This window comes from Equus caballus, chromosome X (assembly GCF_041296265.1).
Source record: "Equus caballus isolate H_3958 breed thoroughbred chromosome X, TB-T2T, whole genome shotgun sequence".
NCBI classification, from domain to species: domain Eukaryota; kingdom Metazoa; phylum Chordata; class Mammalia; order Perissodactyla; family Equidae; genus Equus; species Equus caballus.
This window is the reverse complement of record NC_091715.1, coordinates 114,997,885-115,017,152: the sequence shown is the minus strand read 5'-3', so window position 1 is coordinate 115,017,152 and position 19,268 is coordinate 114,997,885. Positions and strand designations below refer to the sequence as shown.

The window sequence follows — 19,268 nt, the reverse complement described above, 5'->3', positions numbered from 1 at the left end:
ACTACCAAGGGCTTAACAGAGAATTACTATATAGCTTGATTTTGTTTTTACCCCCTTCTTCTTTTTGCATCTGCTAGCAGGAAAATATAAATGTAAGACGAGCTTAAGCAGTACGTCAAGGAACTGAATGAAGCAGAGCAAAGAACAGCTTGCCTGTGCAAAGAAGGTGCTGGGATTCTAAGGTCTTTGAGGTGAACAGGATATGAGTATAGATAGGGCCTTAGCCAGCCATTAAAGTAAGCAGGTAATTAAAGGGTTTTGATTTCTAAAGCCTAGCAAGCTGAAATAGGAAGATCTGATGCCAACTAAGACCAACATGAAAGTGCTAAGTCTAAACTAGGAATCAGAAGGTGCTCAGAAAGCACTGACATGAAGATTTTTTCCCCACTTAGGCCAGGAAGGAAAACAACAACAAAAACAAAACAAAACCCCAGGTTGAACAAAAACTGAAAACAGTTCAAATTCAGAGAACAAGATACTGTTTTATTTTTTAAATCTTGCTCTAAGTGCGTGGTTTTCAATATTTGGTATTCAGTATTGTTCGCTGGAATTGAAACGTATATAATGATTAATTAGTTACATTCTTATGGCAAGTTTTACTAGATTCTACGCTAAGTGTAAAACCCCCATAGAAGGTGGGAAGTCAAGCAGCATCTTCAACCTAATAACAATAGTCAAAGTAAAGAAACGAGATCTAAGAGAAAATCATCTGCTGGCCTTTCAAACTCAAATCATTTGTGACAGTACCAGGCCCACGCTCACAGCCCTATTTTAAGTTGGCTACTACCAAAAGTGACAATCCCAACTAAACCTGAAAGTATAGCAACAGCAGGAAAAAAATAAGTGCTAGGTCAATCATAAACAAGTCTTATCTTCCTAGTACAACCTAAAATGTCACGTTTTAATTAGGCAGTCGAAAATAGGAATCACTCCAATTTCCCTAGACACGTGGCAATACTGGTTTATTAACAAGATTAACAAAAAGCTGAGACCATAGTTGCAACAATTACCTAACAGGGAATTAACTGAATCCTCAAGATGTGAATTACTACTTTTATTTTCCTTTGAAAGACCATTTTAAGTTTTAAATACTATGAAAGCCAAGAAGTAAAATATATCTAAAATACCTAAAAACTATTTTATCAATGATATTAATAGAAATAGATGGTGAGAAAATTTGGCACAACGGCTCTATGTTTTTGAAAGTAGGTTTTGTGGCAATATTTTTAAACGATCTTTAATGAAATCAAAGGAAACTTTATAATGAAATATAAATCTAGTCACACATAAAGTAATTACACACTTAAAGTGGATCCTTAAGCAACTATATCTTATCTAAAATGACAACTTGATTTTTCAAAACTGATTTATGTAATTCATGTAGTTTTATGCCATATTCCTAAAAGAAGAGTTTAATTATTTATTGACAAAGTAACAGAAAAATAGATCAGTTTCCTGGGCCTACTTAAGAATTATAGACTAAAAACATTCTACTCCACATGTTTACAACCATTCAATAAATACCCACATTAAAATAATAACTCCAGGGGAGGGCAGCTATATCACAATGTCCCAATCAATAAAGTGGGTTAGATAAAACTCACATGTATTAACTATTTAAAGTAATTTCTAGTAAAATCGCAACAGAAACAGATAACTAAATTTTCGACTGCCTGGAGAAGTCAATACAAATGCAAACATGCTAAATCACTTTATAACTTACTTTTTAAAAAGTAAACAAGATATTGGGCTACAGGCCATATTACAGACGCTTTATCAAGTTAATGTGGTAATATGATTTTGTAAGTTATCTGAAACATCCAATGGCGTATTAATCTTAAAAAGTCAAGGCCAATAACTTCTAAGGTCACCCTATATAAAAATTAGAGCTCTAAAGAACCTGTCACAACCCTCCTTTTCAAAAAATTTAAATATGGGCTGGCCCGTGGCCGAGTGGTTAAGGGTTAAGTTCCCGCACTCCACTTGGGCAGCCCAGGGTTTCACTGGTTCGGATCCTGGGCGTGGACATGGCACCGCTCATCAGGCCATGTTGAGGTGGTGTTCCACATGCCACAACTAGAAGGACCCACAACTAAAATATACAACTGTGTACTGGGGGGATTTGGGGAGAAAAAGGAAAAAAAAAAAAAGATTGGCAACAGTTGTTAGCTAGATGCCAATCTTAAAAAAAAAACTGGGGGCTGGCCAGGTGGCCCAATCGTTAAGTTAGCATGTTCCGCTTCGGCAGCCTGGGGTTCGCCAGTTTGGAGCCCTGGTGCAGACATGGCACCACTTGGCAAATCACGCTGTGGCAGGTGTCCCATATACAAAGTAGAGGAAGATGGGCACAGATGTTAGCTCAGGGCCAGTCTTCCTCAGCAAAAAGAGGATTGGTGGCAGATGTTAGCTCAGGGCTAATCTTCCTCAAAAAAAAACCCAAAAATGGGGCCAGCACTGTGGCTGAGTGGTTAAGTTCGTGCGCTCCGCTGCAGGCGGCCTAGGGTTTCCTTGGTTCGAACCCTGGGCACGGACATGGCACTGCTCATCGAGCCACGCTGAGGTGGCGTCCCACATACCACCAGAAGGACGCACAACTAAGAATATACAACTACGTACCTGGGGGCTTTGGGGAGAAAAAGGAAAAAAAATAAAATCTTTAAAAATCTTCTCATTAAAAAGAAAAAAACCCCAAAATTTAAATAAATCAATTCTGTTATCAGTGAACTGCTTATTCACACTTTGAGATTCTTCACTTTTCTCCTTCTGAGTTCACTGCTCATCACCAAAGATGAGCAGAGGAACAAAAATCAAATCATTTATTTTGTTTTTTAAATCTTTTAATAAAAAATTTACTGTTATCTCTGATAAAAGGTTTGATGGGAAAGGAAGATGTAAACTAATGACTGAACTGAGGTTTTGGTGTAACTGGTAGTTTTTAATTATTCATGTTCTCCCTCAATATCATAACAATAGAAAACTGAACATATTTCAGTATGATTTAATATTAAGTACTTTATAAATTCTATGCTTTATGTATTTGAATTTCTACTTCTGCATTCTTTAATGAAACATGTATTAAAGACTTGATAAATATTCTAGAAAAATCTCAAATTACCTAGAATGTTTACCTACATAAAACATTCTGTAAGCCAAGTTGTTTATTACAAAAAAGATTCCTCAACCTTATTTACATCTTAAATAGTAACTACTGATAATGTAATTTTTCTATTTACCTAACTACTGAGAATACATTTTTTCCATTAATATTTGATGTCAAATAAATTTGAAAGCCAATAGACGTTTGATTAGGTGCAAAATATTAATAGCTACCACATGCATTCATTGTGACTGCTAGAAAACAACTCTGAAGGGCAAGAAAAAAAAAGAAAGAAACATTGTGTTTCTAATTAGTGGCTTGTAGCCAAAAACATGAATCAGAGTTATACCCCCCAAAAAAAAAATCAAACAGAAAAACGCAACAACTGTGGCCTAACTAAACAACTGACAACAACCTACAGAGCAATTACAGAAAAAGGAAATCTGGGATCAAAACTTTCTGGGGCACAGAAGCCCAAATCAGCAGTGGCTCACTTCTTGAGGGGTTTTCCCTTAGGAACAAAGAACATACCCTGTGAAAGGCAGTTAGCAGTGTCTGGGATTCCAGCTCTTTCAGTAGCAAGGTCATTTTGTGACCTAGCTACCGTACTATAGTCAATTCTGTCAAAGCTTAAAAAGAAGAGCATAAAAAATACTGCTTTTCATCGTTTTACACAGTAAATTATACATACCCAAATGGCAGGAGAGTTAGCCTCGTCACTTTAATACTTCACATTTACAATATAACATCTGACATGTTTATAGTTTAGAAAAGGAAAATAGGGAGGAATCTAATGTTTTATATCTCCATTCAAAACCATCATCTAATCACCACAAATGAGTAATGTTCTTTTTTTTTTTTTTCTGAGGAAGATTAGCCCTGAGCTAATATCCGTGCCCATCTTCCTGTACTTTATATGTGGGACGCCTGCCACAGCATGGCTTGCCAAGTGGTCTGCACCCAGGATCCGAACCGGCGAACCCCGGGCAGCCAAAGTGGAACGTGTGCACTTAACCGCTGCGCCACCAGGCCCGCCCCTGACGTTCCATTTTTGCTGGCTGTCCTTTATCCACCCTGAGCTGAGTTTTCTTATTTGCAAAATTAGGATAATAATTGTCCTATCTATCTCACAAAAATTGTCCTTTTATCTCACAGAACTGCTGGATAATCAGAAGAGAGAACACGAGTAAAAGCACTTTGAAACCTAATGCCCAAGACATTAGCTGACAGTATGGGATTATCATTCTTTACATGTAACAACACGTAGGACTATAACACTTCTTTCTTATTGTGAACGATGGAAAAAATGGAAAAAAAATTGGCAACAAGGAACTGATACAACTGCAGAATAACTGGCAACATCTCCCAAAGCTTCACTGTTAACATTTAATTATTTATTGAGTACAGGATGTCCCCAAGTCACAAAGGTCCCATAAATCCAAACCACTGTCCTTGCCTCAGCCCCCTCCATTCCCTCCCTCTTTACTCATATAGTAAGCGGTATGTGCTTGCCCGCAGGGGATGGGGAATTTGAGAGAACCAGGAAGTTGAAAAGTAGAAGAAACTGTGAGGAGAAGTGGAAGAGCACAGAGCATGCCTACTCACCATCCCTACTGCCACCTAAACCTTTTGTTGCTGCTACACATCAGCTGTGGACATCTCTCAATGCTGGGAAATAAGGCAAAGGTTAAAAGTCAACAGCCAAGAGCTATGACCAGGGACAAAATAGGGATAGTAAAGTTCACTTAAAGGAAAAAAGATGATCTTAGTCACTAGCCTTAATCTCTAAAGCCAGTCCAATAAAGATAAAATACCAATTGCAAAATATTGACAAACCTACTCACTTTCACTCACAAAGGTACTAGTTTTATCAAGTTACGTATTCATTCTGCTCACCTAACTTTGACAAACCCAATAACCTACCCCTACCTGTGACGCTAACCTTTCCCACTTACCAATGCATCCACTATATCCAATTTAACCCATCTTTCCCTTACTCCTTTCCCAAAGACCCAACCATTATATTTCATCCATTACTGTCCCTTGTCAGTTGTAAGGGACAATGAGTTATTGTGCCAGGGAATCTCTCTACTAATGACATTAGGTAAGCTGGGAAGGAGAAAGCTGTGGGTGAATGGGCTGAAACTGGGGCTGGGGAAAACGTTCAAACCACCTGCCATTTCAGTTTGACAAGCGTACATAAGCATATCTAAAATAGATATTTTTAAAAAACACACAAATTGTTAATAGTACTGCTAATAACCAGAAAGATGATTCCCTCAGTCTCCCAATTTAAATAAAGACTTTCAGGAACAAATTTAAAAGAACACTATGGATATTAAGTTCCTCCGTGGCTAGTCTTTCCAGTTCAAGAGCAATGCCGGAAAGAACACTGCCAACCTCTTCTCTTGAGCCTACTTAGTAACCAGGATGCCTGCTCCTGAGAAAGTGGGTTTGAATACAGCTCTACATTCTATTCATTCATTCTCTAGAAAGCTTGACCTGTGGTTCATAAGAATGCCCATGGTTCAATGAGTTTGTACTGGAATAGTCTATTATAATTAGTAGTGGTCAAGTAGGTTTTATATAGGTATGGCTTGCTCTGTACACACTGTCTACTGGAAAATATTGTTAAAGTTTTCTGTCAGAAGCTTCCAAAAATTTTATGCTTCACCCTTTGCATTTTTTTAAAATGTTTTATCCTTCCCCTCTCTCTTCTTCTTTAAAGTTTTAAGGATTAGGGCCCTGTGGAGAAAGTAAAACTCCTTCTGCTCTTAAGTCTATTTGTGCAATTAAAATAAAGTTCTCCTTGGGGCATTGTCAGAATTTAACCACAGTTTTTAATAGGATACACTAACTCTTAAAATGAAACCATTCAACTCATGATTTCAATAAAAATTCAAGCCAGGAAGATTTAATTTAATCATTTCACAAACTTACAAGCTTACTACATAATGTTCTAATTCAGAAAAATAAACACTTTTTGAAAAGTACACACAGTATATTAAGACTAAAATTCTACTTTGATTTTTTAAAAAGATATTACTTATGTCATTGTCATCTACAGAAATGGACACTAATATTGGCTAAATCATTAACAGATTAACTACCTTCAATTCAGATAACCCGAGGGATTGTACACGTTTAGAAGTTATTACTACCCCATACAATATTAACAAGGATGAGCACCAAAAACAATTACTAACACAAACGCTAATATATAATATAAACTAAGAGTTTATATTTCCTAACTATTTCTTCAATATCTTTATTTTTAGCAAGACAAGTAAACATTTATAATTTAAAACTATTTTAGTTATAGGAATTCTGAGATTTTTAAGAGAGAAAAAATGTATTTGTCAAGTAAATAGAAAGACTTATAATAAAGACCCATACAACCATTCAGTCTTCTTTTGCCACTTACTCAAAGGCTGCAAAAGAAAGATAACCTTTCCTATTACATTTCTAAAAGTTTTCTCAAATTAGAATGAATTAATATAAAGGCCAAACATTCTTTTTACAACCAACAAAAATTATCTTTGTTAGGAGCCAGATTATTTATTTGGTACTTGCTGATGAACCAAGGTGCTTTTAAGTTACTTCAGTTAGTTTGTGATGATACAGAGCCTAAAATCATATCTGCACATATATTTCCTAAATGGTCACTCTTCATCTTGAAATTTATTTTAGCTGATATTACAAAGGGATGGCCATTGGATATCAGCAATGCAACGCATTCAATCTTCAAGACAATGACGAACAATGGAACTGAGAAAATTAGTATGATGAAATTGTTGCCTAAACGTGTTGTTAAATTCTGTATGTTTAAAGTATTTGAAGACAAAAAGGCTTTGTGGACTTAAAACCAATTGACCCTGATGGAATGCCAAACTGTAAACTGCCAGACAGCTGCAGCTGGTAATAAAATGCTAAGACCTGAAGAGCTTTAGCAGAACTTGATTATATGGTAATCCCAGCATCTGAGAAAAGGCAAAAGAGCTAGAAGAATAACTGATAGGCTGGTTGCTATAGTAACCAAGATAAATTTGTACACTGACTGGGGAAAAACATTGGGGTTGCCATTAGGTATGAGGCTCACATTATGTGTTATGTGCTTTTTCCTCAATTTTGAATCACGAGATGACAGACTAACACAAAGACTGCTCAGTTTGAAACAAGAGAACAAATAGGGTCCTGCTCTGAAGAATAAGGAAAGCACCCAATTAAAGCTTTAGCTGGTTAGCAGAATAATATCTGACAGCTGGAAGGAACAGACCTTGTGAAAGTTTGTAGAAATTAGCTTAGCTCTGGGTAGAAAACAGAAATGTAGGTTAATTATCAATTCAAGTTAAATATCAGTGGGACATAGTACCCACAATTTTTATTTCTTTAAATTTTGTTTGAGGTATTTCTTATGGGCTATTAATCTCTTACAGAAAGCGTTACTGAATGCACACTGTGTAGGGGTGTATCTAAAACAATACTAAATGGTTCGACTTGTAGTCTCTCAGTTATCCACGCCCCAGGAGGCAGCCTTGTAACCTGGTCTCTACACAGGCTGCTAGGGCTACCTTCCCCACCTCCAGCTCCATCACCACCACCCCAACGACCACTCCCTTCCTCCACCTACAGTACCCCAAGGAAGTAATTATCAGAATTGCAGGCAGAATCTGAGGAAGAAACAAACAGCCTCTTCAACGGGTTTGCCTGGTAAATTCACCTGATTTTGTCAAAGTTAAAACAACGAACTGAAGAGAACACACGAACTGTTGTGCAATGTGAAGGTTACACAGTAAGTCTCAAATACTAACAATTAGAAATCATGTTCTGTCCTGTAGGACCACCACTGAACTGTCAACATTCTAAACTATCTAGGTTTTTAACATTTTCAAAGATCAAATCTTATCTACCCTATTTTATGAAGTAGGTTATCACAAGAACAGAGTTTTCAATTTACAGAGTTGGTACAGATTCAAATTGAGCCCCCCAACTGCTATACTGCTAAGGACTGTCTTATCTCCATGAGTCACCAAATGACAGTTGGAGGCCACTAAATTTAGAACTTGGATTTACTAATTAATATGTAGGTTTTTCCTCTACTTCAATATGATGTTACATGGGTATAATAAAACAGCATTTACAAATATTCTATCAGTCATCAAAGCCAACAGCAATTAAATATAATCCATGATTAAATATAATCTATAATTAAATGCCAACCCAGGAACGGCCACGTTTAGGGAATTTTTCCTAAAGTAACCCAAATCGCAAAAAAATTTTTTTTACTGAAACTGGTATCAATTTTCAGTTCAGGGAGAAATGTTTCTGATGCCTGAGTAAAGTGAGAAGCTGAGTTTTCAACAAAGGCAACTGTGGAACTTTTTGTCTTTTAGACCAAACCATTCTTTGGGACAGTGTGATCTCCGTTGTCATGACTTAAAAATCAAGATTTCACTATTACTCCAACCTAAAATGATAAGCTGCAGTTGACACTAACTAGACTCCTAAAAATAAAACAAGACAGGTAACAACCACTGTTCTTACATCAGCTATTCTGTCACCGTTTTTCATCCTGACTTGGAGAAAATTTGTGGGCAAAAGTTAGGATCCTAAAACAGTTAACATCCTCTGAGAGCAAGGCATGAAGAAAGAGAATCACAGCTGATAGGAGTAGACCATCTGAGGAGCCCCACTAACAGGGTAAGTGCCAAAAACCTAGAGTAGGGATCCCCAGCAACACTTTCCCTCCTTCCACAGGCAAGGCAACATCATCGTACAAACGGGGAAGCAGGAGACTTGGGTTCTACTTCTGAGTCTGCCACGAGTCAGCAATATGTCACTTCCCTTCTCTGAGCCTAGGTTTCTCTTTCAGTTAAATGCGAGGGCTGGGCTAAACGATCTCTGGTCCCTTCCCACTATAAAAATGTTACCATTCTGTCTTTCCTTCCAAGGCCTCAAAAATATTTTGGTTGCTGGTAAAAAAAAAAACTTAAAAAATAAAGAATGCTCAAAATGTCACATTTATTTTTATAACATGTTCTCAGTGCCAGCCTTTAGTATGTGTATGTATAATCCACACAACCAGCAGGAGTATTCATCCCATATATAATTTACCCAGTAAATATTTAATTTAAATATTTAACACCGTCAAGTTTGTTAAACTAAAAAAAAAAAAATCACGGAAAGATTTCCCAAGAACGAAAGCTTATCAGTAAAAGCACACTATTAAATCTCAACACAATGACAGACTTTTAGAGTTGGAAGGGTTCTGAGTGTAATCTCCTCAATTTAAAGATGAGGAAATGAAATGACTCATAGCCCAGGCTTTTTTCTACTATACCACACTTCCTCCTCCTTTCCTGCTTTATCAAAAGACAGCATGGTAGCAAAAAGAACAGTAGACTATGAAAGTGATCTGGATTCTAGTCCTAACTCTGCCATTAATTTGCTGTGGCACCTTGGACAAGTCACTTTCTCTCTCCAGGCTATGGTTTTCACAACATTTTATATGAAGGAGTTTAACTAGATGTCCCTTCTAGTTGTAACATGATATGATCTAATAAAACTCCTATTTGACAAAACAAAAGACATATTCCTGAAGGAGAAAAGTGGGACTTTCTAGACAAGAGAACTGAAAAGTTTGGGCTGCTGGTTTTAAATAGATGCATCGGTTCAATTCAATAAGCTGGTCCTAAAGCATTTTATTCCAGAATCTCTTAAGAGGAGGATACCCTCTACATACACATACACACACACACACAGCTACGATGTACTAGAAAAAAATACTGGACTAGGAGTATGAAGAACTGGTTTCAAATCCCAGCTCTATAGCTTAGAAGCTGTGTCTCCTAGGCCAATTCATTAACTTGTTTGAGCCCAAGGTTCCTCATATGTAAAAAGAGAGGTAAGAATAAGGAAACCTGACCTAAAATATCAATCAAAATAAAGCATTATAAATGTGGTGTATACTGCAAAGCTGGGCAAGTGGAGACGATCTGCCACTGTGGAAAAGTAGGCTGCACTGGAATCAAAAGCCTTTCCATTAAAAACTGGGCTGATTTTTAACTTACTAAATTTGCTTTCAAAGAGTAGAATGACAAAACTGAAGACACCATTGGAGGGGAAATCGAAGAAATAAGTCAATTTTAGGAAATGGATTGTGTATTTGGATTCTCCTAATTAAGAAAACACACCAGATAATTCTCAACTGCCTACTCAGTTTACTACAATTTGGTGAAATGATCTGTGTAGTCGAGAAAACACAATAGCAAGAGACATTTCTTAAAGTGCCCAAATTCAGTGTGTTAATCTCTTGGAGATTGTATGGTGTGCCCACTCCAGTTCGTATCAAGGGACAGAAGGTATTTCTGATGACCAGATATCCAGTGACACCATCTGTTTCCACAAATCAAGACTTCTCACTGCAATTCTAGGTTGTTAGTTACCCAGCCAAGTCTCCTCAGGGTACTTTATGCAAATGACAAAACTTCTCACAAAGGAGAGGGAAAAGGTTAATGATGCCAACCTTCTGCTGTCCTCCCAGTACTGCTAGTTCTTTTCAGATGCAATTCTCCAGATGAGTCTAATTCTCTTCCAAATCCCCTCACTGATACAGGATGGAGTCGTGAAATTCAGACTGACAGGACAGTTTTACCCACACAGCTCAACAAGCTGAAGATTTGGGCAGGTCCGAGTTAAAATTAGAATGCTGGGTCCCAAGAGACGTTGTTACTTTTCATCAAGTACCAAAGGATCACAGTGCTTGAGAAGCTATATTATGCCACGAGGGAAGAAGTGACTCTATCAATCCTATCCAAATGACTCATTCAGTTTAGATAAGTTAAATAGCTCCAAGTTCTGCATACTGCCTCCCAAAGTAAGCACTGTGTGAAGTTAAATTTGCTAATTCCGAGAAAGGAAGTAGAAAGGAATGAACATGTGAGTTCTTTCTCTGTGCCAGGTAATGGACTAGGCAGTTAACATAGGTCCTGATATAACTGTCCTTAAAAATTAAATTTGCTTTATTCATTGAAAAGTAACAATATTCACATAGTTCTAGATTGATTAAAATCATATACATGGATAGTTATTTCCCTCCCCTTCTCCACATACACACACACAAAAGTACTAAATGATCAGGTGTCTCATTTAACCAAAATTGACAGTTCATTACTTTGAGGGGAAAACCACAACAAGAAAATTTAATTTCAAGGGACTCCAAAGTATTTGGAAATCCAAATGTATTTTCTCTCCTCTACAATCTAGCTATGAACTTCTTTCAGATACTGAACTTGAAGGAGATTCACTGCCATCTCAGGATCGGCCATTGTCACTCAAAAACCCCACAACAGTGACATGAAGGTTGGTGGAAACACACGCACGTCAACGATCTACCAACATATATTTCTTTCTGATTTTGTTGCTGCAACTTTTTTGGTACATGTCACATATAATATATATTAGGTTTTACAATGACTTCTAGAATGTACAGATAACTTTATTTGCATCAAACGAGGTATTTCTTCGACGTGGTAAGCTTGAAAATTGAAGGCGGCTGACTCCTGGAACCATATTAGGACTTGCATTAACATACAGATTTCACCAATCCTCAAGTTCTTATAGCATGACAACATATTTCACTGCCTCTAGTTCCAGAGAAGTCCGTAGAAGAGTTCGATGAAATCGCTTTTAACATTATTCCAACTTTGAAAAGTGGAGGAGTGGGTAAGTAGAAGTCTCAGTCAAGCGAAGCCTTCCAACTACGCTACTTCCTACTCAGAATCTCCCCGATTAATCACCACTAAAACATCTTGCAGAATTAGATAAAGCGCACAAAGCTGTGGCTCTCCTTCCAACCACCAGATTACTCAGCACTTGTTTGTATCTCTGTAGTCGGTTGTGTACATTTATGTCCGGCTACCTTTTTAAGACCGCGTTCTTCCTAATGGTAAAGAACCTCGTCTGCGATTTCCTTTGCCTAGCGCTAAGGTGCTATTTTAATAAAACATCAGCTAGAGGACTTTCCTAAGTAAACACCCAACCTTTCTCCCGCTCCTCTTCTTTCTGTGCAACGAAAAGGACGGACGGCCAACAGGGAGAGTTACAGCTCCCTCTGAAACGAACAGGTAAGTTAGCGGCAAAAGAAAGAGATGGTAAATGTGATTTCTCCTGCTACTGCTCCTTTCAGCTATGGTACCCAAGGCCAAAACGGATGTTTCAAAGGTAAGCTCTGAACCCCACAAACACAAATAGCCGGCTCTCAGGCACGTAAGGTGTCCCACACCTCGCAGAAAGCTAGGCAAGACGAGAAAGGGGCTGCGAGAGCGCCCCTAGGCCATTCACCAGGGAAAGGAGGGGCCTTGCTCGAATTGGGCGACTCCCCCTCCCCCGACTCCCTCTGAAGTGCCCGAGGAGCAGCGGTGGCGGACCCGGCGGGACCAGGGAGGGGGGTGGGGGAAGGCACAGGGGAAGCCGGAGGACCGGGACGCCCGGCTCCTGGGCCAGAGCTACACTTACTTACCCCACAGGGTAGCCACCCCCTAGGTGCACATCTTCAGGGGCATCAAAGAATTCCTCGGTGTCGCTTTCCGACGCCATTTATAGGACACACCCGCGGGTGAGGGGGCCGGCGTCGCCTGGAGAGAGGGTGACTCTGGTCTCCTCCTCGTCGTCCCCCACACCAGCGAGACCGCGGGGAGGGGGGGTGCCTGGCGAGGACGAGGAGGGGGCAGACGATCTGAGTGAGGAGCCGGTGAGGGGCAGGGGACCGCCGTCAGCTGCCGGGCTGTGAGAACCACCGGCAGAGCGGCCGCCTGAGGAGGCAGCGGCGGCTCCGGGGACTGTTGCTGCCGCCGCTCCCGGCGATAGGTGTATAAGGAGAGCGAGAGGAGAGGCGGCGGCTCTCCTCGAGGGTGAGGGCGGGCGCGCCGACGACAGCAGCTCCGATTTCTCCCGCAGCAGCAATTACAGCAGCTGGGAGAGCCAGTTGCCCGCAAAATACGGACCCGCACCTATCCTCGCGAGATTTCGGGAGGGGACGGGAAAGCGTGGGCGGGGCGAAGAGGAGGCGGGGGCGGTTCCAGAGAGGCAGTGTTCCGATTTCCTCTACTCGAGAAGCCTATCAAAACGGCGCAAGCGCGTTGAGGGCATTCGGTGAGGGCCGGAAGCAGCCGGGAAGGGTGGGGACAAGCCTCCTGGAGGGAGGAGTCTAGGACCTGCGCAGGGGCGGCGGGCTGCCCGGGCTCCCGGGGAGCGCTGCCGACGTCGGCTGGGTCCGGCAGGGCGCCTCCCACCGAGCTCTGCGGTTCCAAAGAGAGGCGTTTTCAGAGGGGTGATTTTAAGTCTGCTTTTCACTTGCGAGGAAGTGCTATTAGAAAACGTGTGCTTTGCCTTTACGTCGTCTTCATTTATTCCAGCCCGGAATATCCCACTCCAGGGCGTGGGCAGGTCCACACCTCTAGCGTCCCCGGAATAGACCGCCCTATTTATTACAAGATCTCTAGTTGAGATCCCTAAATACGATCCTGCCGGCCAGAGGGTGGGGTCCATGACGGATAAGTGGGGAGTATTCCAGTTCCATGAAGTAATAATGGGTTTATTGCTGGAGCTGAGCCAGTATAGGGCCTCCGGTTACATTTTCTCTACAAATATCTGTTGCCCACGCTTAATGTGAGAGAAATTCGTACATGCTATGCTGGCCAAGATGTGCATCAGTCAGGTGGTAAATATATATTGAGCAGCCACCGTTGCAAGGCTAAGAGCTAGTAACTTAATTTGGATCCTCAACTGCCCGAAATCCAGTGGTGAAAATAGAAAGGTACTTTTTAAGAGACCAAGATGTTCTTTCTTAAATAACGGGTCGTTAAGCATGAAAGTGATAACACTGACTTTCTGTATGATGGCAAAGCACATTTATTTTTCCCACTGATGTCATGACAGGCAAGCTCTGTGAGCTGTTTGCGCAGCCTCAACTATTGCTCGAAATGGCGGTGGAAAAGAATGATGGGGACCAGGGGCATGGCCTCAGAAAGGCTGGAATGGGAGTCTAGATTCCTCCTTGTAAAGCGACGAGGAAAAGATCTGGTATTGTCTGGTGGACTTGTGTAGAACCAATGCCGTATACTGTATCTTCTGTAACATCCGAGGGAGTTCAGAGAAAGCACTGCATAATCAAATACGGTAATATTTTTGCAGCGAACCATATGATTTTTCATACGGCGTAAATAAATATCAGTAAATAGTCTCATTTCAGTTCAGGTCAGATACTACTGACAAATAAGTTTAGGTTAGATCAATTTGACTGTCAAATAAGCTACTTAAAAAAACCCCCAAAATTCTTGCTTTCCAGAGCTTTTTGAATTTCAGAATTGCAAACAAGAGATTTCTGGATCCTTGTGAGGATATGACTTTTGTCATAATCCAGTAATTATTAACTTTTATATGTTTTCAACATGTTAATTTTCTTTTCTTTTTTTTTTTTTAAAGATTTTATTTTTTCCTTTTTCTCCCCAAAGCCCCCCGGTACATAGTTTTGTATTCTTCGTTGTGGGTTCTTCTAGTTGTGGTATGTGGGACGCTGCCTCAGCGTGGTCTGATGAGCAGTGCCATGTCCGCACCCAGGATTCGAACTAACGAAACACTGGGCCGCCTGCAGCAGAGCGCGCGAGCTTAACCACTCGGCCACGGGGCCAGCCCCTCAACATGTTAATTTTCTAGACATAAAAGTGTATCACCAAGTACTAACTTTTTATTTTGTTGCTCACTGGGAAAGATACGCTTTTTTCCTTATGTTATGGGAAGATATAAGTAAACAAATTACCTGAATTTATTCTCTTCTTAGTTATCTAATAGTGAATTTATGTTTGCCTTAAAAATTAAAGTTTGGTGTCATGTACTGTTCTAGGTGCTGAGGACAATTCAAAGATGAAGAGGACAACTTAGTTCCTGTCTTCCAGGAGCTCACAATCTGCCAATGGAGACAAATATGGAGTCCTAGTTTGATGCTTTTTTTCATTATACCATACCCCTCTCTTGGACCTTTTAAGGTACTTTAAACATTGTACTTAGAAAAAGTCAAAATGGAATAGAAATGATAAGCTAACATTTTTAGAGCTACTAAAGTTGTTTATTTAAATGCTTTTATCAATTGTGTGAGAAAGTGAATTTCTGGGAATGTCAAAACACATGCCTACCACCTATCATCTTTCTTTCTTTCTTTTTTTGGTGAGGAAGATTGGCCCTAAGCTAACATTTATTGCCTATCTTCCTCTTTTTTTTTTTTTTTTTTGCCTGAAGAAGATTGTCACTGAGTTAACATCTATGCCAATCTTCCTCTATTTTGTATATGGGACACTGCCTCAGCATGGCTTGATGAGTGGTGTGTAGGTCCATGCCAGGATCCGAACCAGTGAACCCCAGGCCACTGAAGCAGAGTGTATGATCTTAACCACTATGCCACAGGGCTGGCCCTATCATCGTTTTTTAAAGATGTCAAAGATGTTTGTTTTGCTTGGAACATCTGTTCTTGAGTTTTAAAGCAGCAGCTTTTAGGTTTAGTCCAAGGCAGTGATTTTGAAGCTTTTCTCCTTATTAGAAATGGAACCCTTTAAACAAACCTAATTTCATGCAAAAGTTCACATATCATAAAAATAAAAACTGCTCTGTTTGAAGCAGGGATAGCTCAGGTCTCTGCCTGTTTGGCCTTCCCTGAGTCTCCAGAGACTGCACCAAGGCTCCATAAAAAAAAAATTTGAAAACTATTGGTCCAAAGCAAGGGTTGGCAAATTATGGTACACTGGATAAATCTGTCTTGCTGTCTGTTTTTGCAAATAAAGTTTTATTGGAACACAGGCAGGCCTATTGGTTTATGTATTGTATATGTCTGCTTTCAGGGTAGAGTTGAGTAGTTGGGACAAAGACTGTATGGCTCACGAAGCCTAAAATATTTACCATCAGGCTCTTTACAGAAAAATTTTGCCAACCCTTGGTCCAAAGGATACTATTTCTAGAGGACCCTAGAACTGAAAGTACACTCAAATTAAATGGTCATTTAAATCAGTTTCACAAACAGAATTGTATAATGCAGCAAAATCATATGTATAGATGAAAAGGAGGATAAAACCTTTTCCCACGTGGCTCATTTCTAATAATTTTAAAAACTACGCAGGTCTAAGGCTAAGGTGAGTTTAAGGAAACTTTTTACGCTTCCTTACCTGCCTAGCATAAACTCTACTTAGAAATTCCGAATGCTAGGGGCCAACCCTGTGGCCAATGGTTAAGTTTGCGTGCTCCGCCTCAGCGGCCCAGAGTTTCACTGGTTTGGATCCTGAGTGTGGACATGGCACTGCTCATCAGGCCATGTTGAGGCAGCGTCCCCCATGCCACAACTAGAAGGACCCACAACTAAGATATACAACTATGTACTAGGGGGATTTGGGGAGAAAAAGCAATTAAAAAAAAAGATTGGCAACACTTGTTAGCTCAGGTGCCAATATTAAAAAAAAAAAAAGAAATTTCAAAGGCTAGAGGTCACAGCCACTGTATGGAACAGCTTGTCTGTGGGATACTTGCTCTTTCCTCTTGGCAAGAGTAATACAAACTGGCAGTATCCTTGGGATGAGTTTTGCTCCAACCCCAAGTGTAACCACTTGTAATGCATGTAGGCTTTTGTTACAAACAAGAGTTAATGTGATAACTCAGGGAAAAACTTTTTTTTAAATTAATTAATTAATTAATTAATTAATTTTTATTTTTATAGCAGTAACATTGGATTATAACATTATATAACTTTCAGATGTACATCATAATGTATTTCGAATTCTGTGTAGATTACATCATGTTCACCACCCAAAGACTGATTACAATCCATCCCCACACACATGTGCCTAATCACCTCTTTTGCCCTCCTCCCTCCCCCCTTCCCCTCGGGTAACCACCAGTCCAATCTCTGTTGCTTTGTGTTTGTTTATCATTGTTTTTATCTTCTACTTATGAGTGAGATCATATTGTATTTGACTTTTTCCCTCTAACTTATTTCACTTAACATAATACCCTCAAGGTCCATCCATGTTGTCACAAATGGCCGGATTTCATCATTTCTTATGGCTGAGTAGTATTCCATTGTGCATATATACCACATCTTCTTTATCCATTCGTCCCTTGCTGGGCACCTAGGTTGCTTCCAAGTCTTAGCTATTGTGAATAATGCTGCAATGAACATAGGGGTGCATGATCTTTATGCATTTGTGTTTTCACGATCTTTGGATAAATACCCAGCAGTGGAATAGCTGGATTGCATGGTAGATCTATTTTTAATTTTCTGAGGAAACTCCATACTGTTTTCCATAGTGGCTGCACCAGTTTGCACTCTCACCAGCAGTGTACAAGGGTTCCCTTCTCTCCACATCCTCTCCACCACTTGTTATTTCCTGTCTTGTTAATTATAGCCATTCTGATCGGAGTGAGATATCTCATTGTAGTTTTGATTTGCTTTTCCGTGTTAATGATGTTGAATATGTTTTCATGTACCTGTTGGCCATCTGTATATCTTCTTTGGAGAAATCTCTGTTCAGACCTTTTGCCCATTTTTTAATTGAGTTGTTGGTTTTTTGTTGTTGAGCTGTATGAGTTTTTTGTATATTTTGGATATTAACCCCTTATCTGATATATGGTTTGCAAATATCTTCTCCCAATTGTTAGGCTGTCTTTTCGTTTCGTTGATGGTTTCCTTTGCTGTGCAGAAGCTTTTTAGTTTGCTGTAGTCCCATTTGTTTATTTTTTCTTTTGTTTCCCTTGCCCGGTCAGACACAGTACTTGAAAATATGCTGCTAAGACTGATGTCAAAGAGCATGCTGCCTTTATTTTCTTCTAGAAGTTTCCTGGTTTCAGGTCTTACATTCAAGTCTTTAATCCATTTTGAGTTGATGTTTGTGCACGGTGTAAGATGATGGTCTGCTTTTATTCTTTTGCATGTGGCTGTCCAGTTTAGGGAAAAACTTTTTATGTACAGGGTTAGATGATTTGAAGATACAATATGGACATGAAAAGATGTAATATTGCAATCTCTGGGAGAGTTTTTATGGATTTTGAAGTATCAGAATTCATGAAAAGATCGTTCTGAAACTGGCCAAAATTTCTCAGGGTCAAGATAAAATTCTATAATCATCAGTCCTTAATTATCTGTTTGAAAGGTTAGTCATGTTACAGATTATAATAGTAAATATTCAAAAAATCATTTCTATTTGGCTTTGGAATCTTTATATCTTTTCCAAATCCACCCCATCTTGTTAATAATGGTTTATGTTAACGTTAAAATGAATTATCAATCTCTGAGCACGCAAGAACTGAAAGTAGAGAAAGATTGTCTAGAAATGTGTGAAGAGACACAGAAAAGCCAGCCTGGGATTTAAAGTATGTAACAGAATATTATATAGCCATATATTACTGTTCAGAACTCTGGAATAAAGCTAGCTGGAATCATCGTAAACAACAACAACAAAAAGGAATTTATTTGCTTGCATAATCAAATACAGACTGCTATAACACTTGTCTGTTCCTTTGTGATTAATAGATTAGAGAACAATTTGAGCATCCAGTGAATTTTACGTTTGCTTATGTGTGATTTTGTCAGCCAGAAACATTAGGTGAAAGCAGAAGATTATACCCAGCTGAATCAAGTTGCATAGGAATACGTAAAATACACACACATACCCTAAACACCTGCCAGCTACCTCATTTCCTTTTGTGCGTTTGAGTCACACTCCTGCACGTCTAGTGTTACAACGTTCCATCTGATTTCAGATAACCCTCCTTCCACCACTTCACAATAACTCCCAACCTGTAACCTCTGTGATACCCATTTCCTTAAGCAAACTTCAGATCTTTTTCAAAATAAAGCACCATATTTATTATAGTATTTGTGTGTTCCTTAACCATTTAACATGTGTGAAACTGTGCTACCATTTTTTTTTATTGAGTTAATGATAGGTTACAATCTTGTGAAATTTCAGTTGTACATTAATGTTTGTCATTTGCGTTGCAGGTGCACCATTTCACACTTTGTGCCCACCCCCCACCCCACCTTTCCGCTGGTAGCCACTAATCTGTTCTCTTTGTCCACATTTTTAAATTCCTCATATGAGTGGAGTCATACAGAGATTGTCCTTCTCTAACT

General features: G+C 39.5%; 2 protein-coding genes across 2 annotated transcripts in view; one reads left to right on the top strand and one right to left on the bottom strand.

The window, feature by feature from the left end:
• The window catches only part of WDR44 (WD repeat domain 44), a 70,833-nt gene extending 57,604 nt beyond the window's left edge, over window positions 1–13,229 (bottom strand). The window contains exon 1 of the mRNA XM_001488038.6: window positions 12,618–13,229. Coding sequence (XP_001488088.1) covers window positions 12,618–12,694 — 77 coding nt within the window. The 5' untranslated portion in view covers window positions 12,695–13,229. The remainder of the gene's footprint in view (window positions 1–12,617) is intronic.
• Window positions 13,230–13,318: 89 nt separating this feature from the next.
• KLHL13 (kelch like family member 13) overlaps window positions 13,319–19,268 on the top strand; it is a 398,306-nt gene continuing 392,356 nt past the window's right edge. Inside the window, exons 1-2 of the mRNA XM_070258114.1 lie at window positions 13,319–13,427; window positions 15,000–15,141. The gene's annotated coding sequence lies outside the window, so the exon portion shown is untranslated. The remainder of the gene's footprint in view (window positions 13,428–14,999; window positions 15,142–19,268) is intronic.